Raw genomic sequence first — 15,641 nt, 5'->3', positions numbered from 1 at the left:
AAAGCATATGGTACGGGAGCTAGCAACGTTTAAAAAAAAGTCATTTTAGTATAGTTGGGTTTTTGATATACTGTTTCTCTTGCTATTTCGGTTAGAGTCCGGGCTGTCTGGCTGGCCGCAGTGGTTGCGTTTATTAGTGCGCATCTTATCTGCACAGGAAAATATCCTTAATTTAAAGTCATTTTTTAACGCGTAATTTTTAATCTTTTGCCTTTAGATAGATCCATCAGACATAATTTTTTTATTGCAAGACGTTTTTTTCGTTGTAAAATAGGTGCCATACGCAATTTTTATTTCAAAATAACTAAAATGTCATCGAAATAAGTGAAATTACATCAACATGAGTCCGCTTAAAAGGTAAGTAATAACTTTATTATTTATATTGTATTATCCTTTTTTAATACTTATATTGAATAATTAGTAAACTAATATTTTTAATAGATGGTTTCATATTTATTACACTTTTGGGTATAAATATGAATTTGATGATATTTGTATTTTCTAGTGTTTGATTTTACGCGAATATTATACATTTGAAATTAAAGACTTGGGAAAATAATACAATGAATAAATCGCGTTTAAAATCCGTTAAAAAGTCTTTAATTTCTTGATGATATTTGGTTTTTATCAAGTTTACATTAACGTCCTATTTAAGGTTCGTTGGGAAAAGGAGGCGATATGGTAGATTGTTGCAAAAAAACTGTAAATAGTAAAATGAATATTATATATAGTATAAGTAACACAGTGATTACTTATCCTTCACTGGGACTCATGTTGATGGAATTTCACTTACTTCGATGATATTTTAATTATTTTGAAATAAAAATTGCGTCTGGCACCTATTTAACAACGAAAAAAACGTCTTGCAATAAAAAATGTATGTCTAATTGATCTATCTAAAGGCAAAAGAATAAAAATTACGCGTTAAAAAATGACTTTAAATTAAGGATATTTTCCTGTGCAGATAAGATGCGCACTATTAAACGCAACCACTGCGGCTAGCCAGACAGCCCGGACTCTAACCGAAATAGCAAGAGGAACAGCATATCAAAGAACCAACTATACTAAAATGCTCACTTGTCAACGTTGCTACCTCCTATACGAATACAATCCATTACATAAAAAAATGTTTAAATAAATAGGCCGCACCAAGATTAAATTGCCGCCAATACAAATTGAAATAAAAAGCACCAACATATTTTTTAATAAACAAAAAAATAACAATTTTGTCCAGGACGAGATTCAATAATACTTTTTCAAAAATTTAAACAAAATAAATACAATTTTCAATCAAACGTAAATTAAATAAAAAAAAAATTATATAAAAGGAAAAAATATATGTATTATATAAAATCTATATACAATCATAAGATACTATAATACTAATCAAATACTTACAAGATTATCAATAATAAATAAAGAGAGCCGTAATAAAAAGGAATGTGAAAAAATAAACTTTCTCTGCTTTCATAAGTTTTCATTGCCAGAACGTCAACCATGAGTTTCTGAACTAAAATTAGAAAATAATTTAAAATATACGATATTATTGTGAAAATATTACATAGTACTGTCACGTATTGAGAAATTAATAAAGTATGACTATTGACACAATATACAGATACATACAGTAAGGAAACTTCATACAAAATGTTCGAAATGGCTCCCCCCCCCATAAAGCGTGTTTTCGAGGGTATTGAGGGGGATCGATAGTAGCGGGTGACACATCCACAGATTTTGAATATAGTATGGAAAAAAGTTTAAAGTGATGTCATTTCACATTAAATAAATATCGATTGTTTCAGTTTGTAGCCCTTTCAATAAATATATATCTGTATCGTATCTGACTACAAGTTAAAAAGAGACTATTTTTTAATTTCTATAGATATGGCAGTATGAGTTTTAAATTATGTTGACATATTTTCTACCAAAATGATAGCTACAAATAGTACCTATTAGGAGTCCAGTCTGTTTAAAGACCGCATCTATTTTTTACGCAATCTAGAAGAGCACGAAAATCTAAAAAATGGAAACCTTAAAAAATCTTGTTTAAATTTATGTGCATAATTACGTAAATATTAGGGAAGAAAAAGATAGATATTATAATAATTATTGTATTTTTATCGATACGTGACTTTACCACTTTGTCAAGCACTAAGCCTGTCAAACTATTTTCTTTTTCGTCCTAAAACAAAAAGGTTATATAAAAGGAGGTTCTATGTTCGTATAATAATAATTTTAATTTATTTTTGCATATTTTGTGTTTTTTAATTTAATTTAATTTATCGTTTTAAAAATAATTTAGTAGGTATACCTACATACAAGTATTGTTAATTCTGGTTTAAAATAATTATTGAATACTTATATGTATCATACAAATATCAAGCATTATAAATAATTTAGGTAGGTACCTACATTAAAATAGCCTTCGGCGTCCAAAAAAGACAAGATTTCGAAATATAGCACTGAAAAAACGTACCTATTTACTTTTACAAGGTATATATTTTATTGAGATTGTTTCTTCTTGTAAATTCATATTTAGGCTACACCATTTTTTAATTTTAACGGGTTTTAATCTCAAAATTACCACAAAGTCAACTGTGAAAAAAAGCAAACAGAAATATACAGGCCGAATTGATAACCTCCTCCATTTTTGAAGTCGGTTAAATATCAAAAAGGTAACAGCCCTATAGCTATACGTCATAATTTCATCGCAGGGGCTTAGTTTCCTAACTGTATGTACGTAGTATATATCTGTCAACTGTGCTATTGACTACAGAGTCCGAAAAACTTAAATATCAGTAATGTTTGATTACGATTAAAAAAAGACCTTTCTTTACATAGAGCTCATGGTTGCCACTGGTTAGTTTTTTTCATAACATTAATCATACTGAATACACACTGTATAAATTATTATAACAATTTTTCATGTGAGCAAAAATATGAATTACAAGGAAATAAAAATATTTGAAAGGATTAATTATAAGAGTTTCCTATTGAAAAATTGTAAGAGGGTTATACATTTTTGAGTTAAGTCGTTCATAAACATACATTCTATAGCAACAATCAAATTGAAATGGAATGGGTCAGACTATTTTAATGTTTTTAAATAGTCTACTTTTTGGTCCTTTCACTGTCTGCCAGAAACTGTGTCGGAAACAGAATAACCTCCTCCTTTTTTTTGAAGTCGGTTAAAAAGTAGGTAATAATTATATTTGGACAAAAAAATCGAGAATACATCACAATTCAAACAATCTTATTCTAAATTAAGAAGTACGACAGAGCCTCTGTAAATAAATGCTTACGTTTTTTACTTTCGTCAGACTATAATTTCGATTCAAAATACCTTTGATCAGTTGATAAGATGACATTTAACAAAAATAGTATCATGTAAAGAGAAATTTATAAGCGATACATCGTCGCTGTGAATATTCAAAGGAAAATATAAAATTGAAAATATCACGTTAAAGTTTTAATTAAACCAATATGAAACGCCATTTATAACGTATGGTTAATGGGAATATTAATACGTAGTTTACATAAATGAAATACATAGATAAACTAAGGTTTGAACATGATTAAAATATGTCAGAAAAATGTAATATCATGTATTATATTATACAAGGCAAGGAATGTTTATAATTACTCTTATTGATTAATTTCTTCGTCATTTATGGCACGGGTCCATTCTAAATTACTGAAATGTTAAGGCATCAAAACTTATATTCGCTAATATATCATAAGAATCATTAAAATCGAGGCACTATTTGTTCATATTTGTTCTATTTCTATTAATATAAAAGGCATGAATGTAGTTATATGTTAACCTAGATATTATGCTGTGCGATGTATGTCTTAAAATATTATTATTGTGATGTATTGTATTATTTTTCAAAATATACAAATATCGTAGAAACAATTCATTTAAGCGATATTAACGTTGCTTCAGCTATATTAGTTAATAAATAATTCAATTTATTGAAAAAAATCATCAAATAAATCAGTATTCAGTCACAATATAGGGAAGTATGACGTATTATTATTTTGTTTTATTCGCGCCTAAATACGATCGCGCGAATTCTATAAATTTTATTGCGTTTAAAAACTGATTGCGATAGTCTATCATTACTTGTATAAATATCTATTCATAAATTATATAAATATCTATTCAAAACATCGTCAATTATTTTTCGTTATATAACCTCCCATTCACTATCTAAATTTTCATCTGGCGATATTAAATTTAACCCATCTCTGACGCCATTTTTCATTTCTAAATGTAACTCAATATTCTCTAAATTCCACGTATTGGGCAGTTGAACAACTTTAGGAACTAAATCGATTATTTTTTCCGTTTTCTTCTGCGCGGGTTTTTCAATTTTCGGTGTTTCTTCTTGTACCGGTTGTTTAGTCTGTGGTATTTCATTATCTATGGTGTTTATGTCAACATTGGGCTTATACGTAATTTCTTCTTTATTTGTATTGCCTGTGGAAGTTTTAATACTGAGCGATTCCAAATTAAGCATTTTCGCCAGAATTTTTTCCTTCTCTTCAATTTGCTTTTCGAGCTGGTCGTCATTTTGATCGGGAATGTTACTGAAACACACAAAATTATAAGTATAGTAGTTGTTTGCACATTATCATTTTCACTGGTTCTTTTGCTTCTCTATCACCTTTTATAAACTAGCAAAATATTTAAAATTTCCTGAATATAAAATTCGACGATCTTTCTTTAAAATAATTAATCTAATTTCTCCTAATAAATAAATTTACAAATAAAAAAACAGAATGTTCTACTAGCTTTCTATTAAACGAAAAACTACAATTCACAAACTAATGAATGTCTTCCAAAAAGAACTCAACATTTGACTAGCAATATTCAAACTGATTGACCACTTTCTGTTAAAAAAAAAAACTATACGTACCCATAAACGCTAACATTCATAACACACGGGCTAGTATAGCTCACGTCCCTCCTCACGGGCGTGCAGTGTCTCGGCGTACTCCCCCCCGACCCCACCTCCCTCTTCCTGCTCTTGCGACTGTGTATCAACTCCCCCTCACATCCCTTCTCCATTATACTGTTGTACAGTTTCAACTTCCTCTGCAACTCCTCCGATTTCACCCTCCTTATTTCCTCCACATCACTGGATACGTCTTTGAACTCGTTTATAATTGATTCGAGAACATTATCCGATATATCTCTTGGTAAATGTTTGATGGGGGGTAGTTCGAAGCATTCCTCCCCGTTCGGAACGTTTGTATCGAAGTCTGTCGCTTCGTTCCTTGTGAACAGGGCCATGGGTTGTTCTAGAACGCTCTGTATGTAGGGCACGGTCTGGTCGATGTGCGTGAGGTCCCGCACCGTGCTCACCGCTTGCTGGAGTGACGAAGTGAGCGATTTCGTCATTGCGCTTGGCTCCTCTGTTGGGTAAAGCATCCATTTTTACTGCTATCTTACTTAGAGCTACACACAAGCGACATCCAACAGAGCCATTGCTCACACACCAACAAGCGGTTTACGGTGATTTCAAAATTAAGCGTGATAGAAAAATAAAAATGCAAAAATCAAACAAAAAATATATATTCATATAAGTACAATGGCCTTGCTGATATCGATGCTAGTACGGTTGTCCCTTTCACGCGTATAGAGAGTGAAAGGGACAAGTCAACCTAAATGAGACTAGATCTAAATTCATTATGTTGCTACATCTAAAATTGGTCGATACATGGTAAAATTATATAAAAATTATAATCGATTTATAGTCGAGAATCGATGCTATCGACTACACGTCGCTCCTCACTAAAACTACGTATAATTAACAATAATACTTATCGTAATGGAATAAAATGCAAATTAAAACATGCAATAACAACGATTCTTAAAGCTAAACAAAGTACTACATTTACAAAGTAAGTACGAATATAAAGGCAAAGCCACACAATTTGCTCATGCAAGTTTGACACAAATACTGAATATTACAAAATGCAAAGCGGAATTTTCACATAATATGAAAAAATATTTAATTCAATAAAAATTACGAAATAATATTTAAATTCAATAATAAAAAAAGCATATAGGAATGGGAAATACACAATAAATGTTTATACCTATGCAAATATGTTTCAAATAGGACACAAATTACGTATTTTTTTAAATATATTTGTCATTTAAATAAACTATCTGAAAATGTTTGTGCCAATTAAAATACGAACTCAAATAAAAATTAACAATATGAGATATTTTAATTCCTTTTTGGAATTTTGTCCAAATAAGTAAAGTTACAACAAAATGATAGTGTTAATAATTATTATTTAAAAAAAATGCAGTTGCAGTTTTTCAAATTTTAAAAATTCAATTCAATTTAAATGTGGATGGACATTAAGATGTATCTAGAATATTTCTTTCTTGCATACTTTAGTTAAAAAATTATGGCACAGTACAGGAAGATAAGTTGAAAAATATCAATATAAGTAGTAAAGTTATTTTAAACAACTCATTTATGTGCAAAGAATATATTATATGTATTTGCATATTTGTGACTGTGATTATTTTCTAAATATTTATTAAACATACATTTTTATAACTAGACTTAACTGTAAATGTAAAAAAATTGCTACAAAAATATATTTCACTCTTCCACATTGGTCCTAATTTGGTTTTAGTTAAGGCACTTAAGTACTTATAAGTTATAATTAAAATACTAAAAAAATGCTATGGTAGAAAATGTAAACAAAACTATTAACCTCATTATTTTAAAACAAGAACATTAAAAAAAAATCAAGATCAAGTTATCAAGATCTTTGGCTAATACTAGATTCCATTTTGGGTCGGATTGCTACCCCAGATCAGACAATTTGGTAAACCGTAAAAGCACACCCCGGACACTCCATACAAAATTATCGTTTTGATAGTCACACTGTAGAGACTGCAAATGTGTGTGTTAACGCTTTATGGTTGGCACATTTGTGACTAGCGTAAAAAAAAATTCGCATTTTTCTGATGAAATACATCTTCTACGAAAAACGATAATCACAAATCCAAAATAATAAAATTACTTTAAGTCAATTTGATTAATGTTGTCAATCTTTGTTGCGTATCGTCCTTGCAGAAAAATGCGGACCATTTTTAGGCTGATCGTGCGGGGTGAGGTAAGTGTTTAATTTTGGCGGGAGGCGGAGAGTGTCCGTTCTGTAGCGTTTAGCTACTATTATGTTAGACTATACAAAATGTAGCGTCAAACAAACAAACAAAAAACTTGTCGATAAAATATTAATTGTATGATATAATCTACGTATAAGATATAAAATAGTGGATCGCCGGATCAATAGCTTGGGATGTTATTTCGAATGTATGTATGTCTGTAGATTTTAGAATTTATTAAGTGAGATTTAATTTTGAAGTGGAACTACTTTAGGTGCGTCGAGAATAAAATTTAGCATTATGTCATGGCCAAAGAAGTTTCGCTTCTTACACGTGTGCTCAGCACACACGCTCTATTTTTGTAAGAGGGATAAGTATTTTTTGTCGAAGGGGGTAATTTTTGGATGATTTTTTTTCCTTGAAGATTTTTTTCTTATTGGAATAGAATTTTTTTGTGTTTACATTTTCCACCTATGTTTACACTACAGACTACTGCTTAGCGGCGAACAGACCTTGCGCAAGCGCGGCCGGCTCGGGCTTGTGCGCGAGTCGGACCAGCGACCTCTCGCCCTCCAGGACGAAAATCTCGTCTTTGTTCACTGATACTGAGAGGATTCTGTAAGAAACGATAATATTTTTATTTTTATAGAAAGGATTATAAGGGAGGATTAGGAGGGAGAGATTATTTTTTGGATGGAAAAAGAATTTTTTTTGTAATAGATTGTGTTAAACTTGTTTACTGACACTGAAAGGAACCTGTAAGAGAATATTTTTGGTGTAAAAATTAGATTTTTTGTTTATTTCTATTTTGCTATGGAATTTGTTATATTTGTTTACTAAACAGATGAGGGTGTAAGAAGGATTTTCCTATTCATTTTTTGTTACTTACTACATACGAAAAATAAGATTTTTTTGTGAGTTTGTAATGGAATTGTTTCTAAGCAGGGTTTTTTTTCATAGCTACATCTCGCTCACTGTGCGACACCGGGAAGTGTTCGTTCACACGTGTGGGGGTTAGCTAGTGCATGTGTCAGTCTGTCTGTGTGTCACTCACCGCCGCAGATCGTCGACCACCGCCACCGCAGTGAGCGACCTCGGGTCCAGCACGTACAGGAAGTGCTCGTTGTGCGACACCAGGAAGTGTTCGCGGAACACGTGCAAGGGCCCAAAGTTGTATTCCCGGTCTGAGTGGTTGTGCTTCTTTTGAGACGGGTTGAGGAGCTCCGCTACGGTTAGCGGGTTTGATATCGCCTCCTACAAAAAATGAAAAAAATGATAGTTGCTAAGTATAGACACTTAAAAAAAATCTGTGATCTAATGGCTATGGTTAATTGATATGGTATGGATATAATGGTTTTATTTTTGTCTTTAAACATTAGAATGGGTCATTTATAGGGACAATTATTTTTTTCACATTTACAAAAAAATGTTTTACATAATTTTAATTTGCATACCTAAGCTACCCCTCCACACCCAAAATTCAAGAGCTTTACCATCTTTTATAGTTTATACCTTAAACAGCAGCGTCTGCAGCACGTTCCCCGCGCGATCTGCCCGCCACAGGCGCAGGCCGGCGCGCGCGCAGTACGCGGAGGGCCCTGCGCTCGGAGCCCCCGGGGCCCCTGGGGCCTGACCCCCGGGGCCTCGCGCGTATGAGTGCTGGAACACAGCGCCCAGCGCGCAGAGACTGCGACATACGGTATATAGTGTTATAATTTGTTTTCTATTAGGTAGCATTTAAATTAATTAGGACATTAAAAATTAATCAAGGGGAATACTTAAGTAAGCTATTAAACGGCATATTAGTATTAAAAAACTATTAAAAATAACACAAACTACAAGAAAATTAAATTCCCCCACCACTCAGTATGTGTTCAGGTGAATAAAAATGACATATTTCTCACATCGTACTGCGTTTCACTTTCCGTCGCAATTTGAGTATTGCGACGAAAAGTGGCTGGCTGACGATATATCTTTCCCTTTTCAAAATAAAAGACTTACAGCCGGTTTCACAATTTCCAATTATGTTCTGTCTAGATTATCTAACAGCAGCGTGTTCTGGTGGTAGCCCATCTGCACCATCTCCCCCGACTGCACACATGAGCCCACTCCTCACCTCTTCCTCTCCTTCTTGCCGAGCTGGCTGACGTGCCAGCGCTGGTCGCGGCGCTCGCACACGATGCCGCGGTACACGCTCGACACGAGCAGCGTGTTCTGGTGGTAGCTCATCTGCACTATCTCCCCCGACTGCACACATGAGCCCACTCCTCACCTCTTCCTCTCCTTCTTGCCGAGCTGGCTGACGTGCCAGCGCTGGTCGCGGCGCTCGCACACGATGCCGCGGTACACGCTCGACACGAGCAGCGTGTTCTGGTGGTAGCTCATCTGCACTATCTCGTGCTGTTCGTTCACTATCTCCATAGATTTGCAGAGGTGCTGCAAGTAGGAGGGTATTTTCAGTCAATCAGAATTAATTCGTTAAGCACGTATTTTGTAATATTTTGTGATACTTATTCACGATTTCAATCGATTTACATAGTCATAACACCACCTTATAACAAGCGGGCATTAGTAATTTATTAATTTGTACTTTTTTTTATGGTCCTATATTTCTTTTTAATAATTTAAAAAATAAATAAAATAATTAAAACGTATTATTTACCCACGTTTCTGTGTATTTAAAAATAACATTAACAGTGGGTCTTATCTTAAGTGTATAATTACTCAACTCAAGTTGATTAGGGGGATTTTTTGACTTGAGTCATGTAACAAACTTGTTGTGATAATTATGTTCTGTATGATATATTTCTATGCAGAGTAAATTGAATGTTCATACAATGAATTATGTTTGTACGAAAATTATAATATTTTTGGCCAGGTCTATCGCCTTCCAGCGATACAAGTATTTTTTAAACTGGTCCACTAGTTTCGGAGATTATTTAGTATGAAATTGTTCAATTTATTTTGTACTAGAAAGCATAGTGTTCATCACACAATAATTTTCTATTACTGCTAATTACTATGCAACTACGTCACATAAAAACGTAGTGCAGAGTGCATTAACCTTAAAAATTATAAACATTCATTCACGCACAATACAAATGATAACAATAATTGAGAAATTTGAACCAATTGAACTTTAAAAATATAATAACAAATTGAGATAATTACCAGTTTATCATATTTAATGTTTCAATAATAACGAAATTAGCGCTATGTACACCGATAAGACGAACGGAAGGTAAACATAACGAAAACAATGACGTGATGTTATTATTATTTAACATTTAAATTTCATTACCTTAAGTGTGGTAAATATGAGTTACTAGTTGCTAACTGCACACATACCTTGATAAAGATCAAACTAACTAAGTCTCAAATACACATACATCTCACTGATATTCCTTGGATATTCCCAAAAGCGACGAAAATTTTCAAGTTATGGGATATTTTTTTAGGATAGTTTTTAAATAATCAGAATTAGTTTAATATTATAAAATAATATATTATGACGAAATCCAGTTATTCACCTTCTTTTCATTTAATTAAATTTTAATGTAAGTTGCATAAATTAAAAACATGTAGTCTTTTTTTTTCCTCACTAAATTATAATTGTATTATTATTCCGTTATTGTATAAAAACAATACTGCTGAAACTCACCATATAAAAGTCAATTTCAGTCATTATAATAACTCCGTCCTTATCTCCTGAGAAAAGCCGCATGCCATTTTTGGACCACTCTATTGATGTTATTTTACTTTTGTGTAGATCACCGATTGTGTACCTAGAGTTAAACAATTATTGAATTATTATACAGTATAGTGAACTATGATCACAATTATTTGTTTTACATCTATAATATAAAAATGAATCCCAAAATGTGTTGGTAAGCGCATAACTTGAGAACGGCTGAACCGATTTCGTTAATTCTTTTTTTATTATATTCCTTGAAGTACGAGGATGGTTCTAATGTAGAGAAAACGTAAATATTTACCACGGGCGAAGCCGGGGCGGACGGAGTTGCATATAAAATCATTGAAAAAGTTAAATTGTTTGTCTTTAGAATATTAGTTTAGGCTATTCCGTTTGATTTTTTTTTTTGGTATGAACTAAACCACATTTGATCTTTTAATCTGAAGGACAAGCATTATAAATCTGTGCTCTATAGTTGTATGTGGAAGAGAATCAACAAACATTGACATATTGGTCTAATTATTCTGTTTGTAAAAATATACTTTTAGTTTATATACAATATAATGAATAAATGTTTCATTTATCATCTATCTATATAGGATAGAATTATTTAAAAAAAAAATGTGTGCGTGTACTAGTGTACAGTGTACACACGTAAGAAGTGAAACTTCTTTATGACCTTATTTTTCAAAAAATAATTTACTATATGCAACTTTACAGAAATACGTAGAATCACGCGTGGTAGTGATAAGAAAAAGATGGCGCGTAACGGAAAAATGTCACGCATAACGAAAAATGTTACATTTAATTTTTTTCCAACCCCCATAAAGCAGTTTCTCTTCAAAAAGAATAAGCTATTCTATCTTACCTCTCCACCTTTGGTTCCACTTTAGGTTTAAAAGTGTCGGGAACATTTTCAGGATGTTCCTTTGGTATTTGGAACACAGTCACCTGTCCTGATGCATTGCCTGCTCCCACCATGTAGTCCACCGTACTCACTATCTTTACAAAGGTTATTGGTGATGTGGAGGCCTGAAATAGATATTTATAAGTAAATCTATACTAATATTATAAAGCTGAAGCGTTTGTTTGTTTGAACGCGCTAATTCTAGGCTAATGCTAGAGTCAGGAACTACTGGTCCAATTTGAAAAATTCTTTTGGTGTTAGATAGCCCATTCATCAAAGAAGGCTATGTCTATATATCATCACGCTAAGACCAACTGTAGCGGAGCCACGCGGGTGAAACCGTGGAGCAAAGCTAGTAAAATCTTAAAATGAATCACAAGCATGTTAAAACATTTTGTTTTGTTACAGGTGGTTGAGATTAATGTTAGATTGATTTTAACTGTATGTTGTTCTATATAAGACAATTGAACAGGTACCGAGGAATGTAGATTAAGTTATATGGTAACATCACAATGCATTTCTGAACATTGAACATGTATGTATAAGAAAATGTGAAAATATATAAGGAATTTAATTTTCAATAAACATGTGTGAATAAACACCAAATCATAAAGTAGAAAATAATGAAACTTGTTCTAGTAAACTTTTTATATTGTAATGACACATATTAAAGGACGTAAGAATCATACTTTTTTATTTTCATGTTATTTTTCCAAAATTTTATTTAGTTACTAAATATTTCGCTTTTTTACTGCTTGGTTGCCTGGCAGAGATCACTGCTTAGTGATAAGGCCGCCAATTGTACTACATCTTTCTAGTACCATATTTTCTTTTATTGTTTCTTATTATTTAATTATTGTATTACAATAAAGTGTAATAAATAAATAAATAAATAAAGGACAGCCTTCGGGCCGTTAGATTGAGTTCCACATAACAATGCAATTTATTCACCTTGCTCTTGTGCATAGCATTCAATATTCATTATTGTTGATACTCTTAAAAGGGGTGACAGACGTACGAGTAAGTACGCGAACTTGTGGCTCGACGACCTTTTTCGCTCGTGTGTCACCCCAAGTACGCGTACTTAAAAACCGTCGAGTAAGTTCGTTGACGATCCAACATGTTTGAAATTTTACTCGAAGCCCGCCTTGGCTCGCACGTCTGTCACCGCCGCGAGCCGAGTAAGTACGCGAACTTTAAAACCGCGACTTTAAAGTTCGTACGTCTATCAGCCCTTTAAAGGGGTGACAGACGTACGAGTAAGTACGAACTTGTGAGATATAGATAGATAGAGACTATAAGAACTTGTGGCTCGACGACCTTTTTCGCTCGTGTGTCACCCCAAGTACGCGTACTTTAAAACCGTCGAGTAAGTTCGTTGACGATCCAACATGTTTGAAATTTTACTCGAAGCCCGCCTTGGCTCGCACGTCTGTCACCGCCGCGAGCCGAGTAAGTACGCGAACTTTAAAACCGCGACTTTAAAGTTCGTATGTCTATCAGCCCTTTTACACTTGTATTCATACACAATATATTATATACTTGCAATTCAACATCAGTATGTATGGACTATATTTGGTGACTTAATAATAATTTTATGATTTGTTTTTAAACAGGAAAAAGTGAAAAACTTAAAAAAAATATATAATGATAGAATTTTCTACAATGTAGCTATAAATGTATTAATAAATATAAAAAGTTATAAACATTATAGATAATTTTCTCGAAATTTAGCTGTTTTTTTTTCCCTACACTGTGTCAGCTGTTTGTAAATAGTAATTAAACTAAACAGTTCCAAAATTTTCTTAATGATCTGAAGCCTATTATGATCAAAACAATTACTGCTAATAATGAAAGGGTTGGCTTTAGAAACTTGCGGCACGAATTTCGGCGTGATTTTAATTTTTTTTGATCGATAATAATGCCCCGAAACATACATTAGCGGCTTTTCGTGCGGAAACTTGTAATTACAGAGAAATCTTAATTTTAATTTTTGAGGTTATGCTCAAAATTGTTTGAGTTGCATTGACACAAGTGATAACTGCGTTAAAAACAACCGACTTCAAACTTGCACTTGCAAAATTTACAAATACCTACAGACAAAAATGCTCATAAAATAAAAACTACTGGGCCTATCCGAATAAAATTTTTATGGGACCAATTCGACACCATCCCGCATCGAACAAAAAAAGAATCACGTAAATCGGTTCAGAAACCTCGGAGTAATCGGTGTACATACATAAAAAAAAAAAAAAAAAATATACCGGCCGAATTGATAACCTCCTCCTTTTTTTTGAAGTCGGTTAAAAACTACCTACAAGAATTGTGTTTGAAAGAGATAACAAATGTCAAAATGTACATTAAAAACCATAGTTCCTTCATAGTTCATTCAAAAGCATGTTGCTGAGGGACAACAATTCATACGGATTATTGGCGAGTAGTATATGATTGGGGCAACATGGGTATGTTTTTAAAAAAGTTAATCACTCAGACCCAGACAACCCATTTGCATTTGTTGCCCCTGATGGGACTCATACTCAAAGAATTGAGTCCCAGTGGCGTGTTGTATAGATATTTTTTAAACTATAACCACCCAAACTTCGATGATATTATTAAAGAATATAATATGTGGAGAAGCTGATTTGAAAAAAATAAAATTGATCCATTCATTGCCCTTGTAAATTGTATCAAACATGTATAATTATTAAAAAAATGTTTTTTTTATTGTATGTACATTGCACACAAATTGTTAGTAACAGAACCGAATCTGTCCACCCCGACTCCACGTGGTACTTGTCTATCATACACTAGAGTGTATTAAAAAAGTCGGAGGCGCGGAGGAGCGTGGCGCCCGCGTGTGCTGAGGAGCAGGCAGAGTCAAGCGAGCCGGAGTGGCTGAGGCTGGTCGCCAAAGGCGACCAAAAAGCCAAAGCTACGAAGGCGAGTGAAGACTCCTGCCTGCAACGAGGTACACGGGGGCAAGCGCCACGTTCTGCAGCGCCGGAGCAGTCAAGAAAGCCCATAATCTTCAGTATATTTCTAACTACATTTCACTACATAGTAGAAAACAAAGTCGCTTTTTCTGTCCCTATTTGCCTATGTCCCTTTGTATGCTTAAATCTTTAAAACTATGCAACGGATTATGATGCGGTTTTTTTTAATAGATAGAGTGATTTAAGAGGAAGGTTTTAGTATATAATTTATTAGGTTTTAGACAAAGCGGGCGAAGCCGCGGGCGGTAAGCTAGTATAAATATAAATTAAAAAAAAAATAGAAGGGGGGGGTTTCCGCACCCCCCCACTTAACAGGGGGTCTCCCCTTACCTCCCCCCTCCCTTTCCCTCCCCTACCCCCCCTTAATTCGTGCCGCAAATTTCTAAAGAAATACCAACAAATTGGTTTAAATCCAAAATATTGCGAAATAATTAATTTAAAAGTGTTACAAGGTGACCGAAAACTTAGTAGGAAGTAGGTATATTTACCTCGCATCTGAGTCGCTGTATGTTGCCTTTTTTCCTATCATACCAGTACACTAAGCCCACATTCGTCCCCAAGGCTATATATTCACTTACAGCATCCACACAGGTCAAACACAGTTCATTAGAAAATATGCCAGTCTGTATTTTTGGTGGTATAAGATTCAAAATATGGGAACAAGGAGTCCACTCTCTCACGAAACCTTCTTCTGCGCCGCTTGATACTTCCATATTGTTCTTTTTTAACAATCAATTCAGTCTGTCGTGGTAAAAATATATTTTTGTTAAACAATGCATTTCTTTTGAAAGTATTTGCGTAAATATTTTCAATAATCTAAAAATGTATTATTAAGTGACAGCCTAAGAGCATTGACACTGGAAATCGGAATGTTGGCAGCAACTAGCAAGGGAAATGTAAAAGTCA

The 15,641-nt window shown here is 33.4% G+C and overlaps 1 protein-coding gene across 2 annotated transcripts; it reads right to left on the bottom strand.

The window, feature by feature from the left end:
- Positions 1-4,094: 4,094 nt before the first annotated feature.
- Positions 4,095-15,571, bottom strand: LOC123699141 (WD repeat-containing protein CG11141). 2 transcript variants are annotated; one of them, XM_045646020.1, is made up of 10 exons: positions 15,224-15,571; positions 11,704-11,867; positions 10,803-10,926; positions 9,536-9,577; positions 9,258-9,379; positions 8,654-8,828; positions 8,196-8,395; positions 7,654-7,757; positions 4,923-5,421; positions 4,095-4,593 (listed from the first exon to the last, which is right to left on the bottom strand). In XM_045646020.1, exons 1-10 carry the CDS (start codon positions 15,446-15,448, stop codon positions 4,191-4,193), a joined length of 2,058 nt encoding a protein of 685 aa, XP_045501976.1. In that variant the 5' UTR covers positions 15,449-15,571; the 3' UTR covers positions 4,095-4,190. The 2 variants fall into 2 exon arrangements, with proteins under 2 accessions (XP_045501976.1, XP_045501977.1); XM_045646021.1 differs by lacking the exon at positions 9,258-9,379 and having other exon boundaries at positions 4,096-4,593; positions 9,414-9,577.
- Positions 15,572-15,641: the final 70 nt, after the last annotated feature.

Source organism: Colias croceus, chromosome 17 (assembly GCF_905220415.1).
Source record: "Colias croceus chromosome 17, ilColCroc2.1".
NCBI lineage: Eukaryota > Metazoa > Arthropoda > Insecta > Lepidoptera > Pieridae > Colias > Colias croceus.
Note: the sequence above shows the minus strand (reverse complement) of the source record. Positions and strands in the feature narration are given on the sequence as shown.

What these genes read in the sequence shown, in the direction of transcription:
- LOC123699141 (XM_045646020.1), bottom strand. Translation starts at nt 15,448, where the DNA reads ATGGAAGTATCAAGCGGCGCAGAAGAAGGTTTCGTGAGAGAGTGGACT. An exon ending in GTGGAACCAAAGGTGGAGAG is followed by an intron (nt 10,927 to 11,703) that starts GTAAGATAGAAT and finishes GTTTAACTCTAG; the next exon opens with GTACACAATCGGTGATCTAC. An exon ending in CTGAAATTGACTTTTATATG is followed by an intron (nt 9,578 to 10,802) that starts GTGAGTTTCAGC and finishes TCCTACTTGCAG; the next exon opens with CACCTCTGCAAATCTATGGA.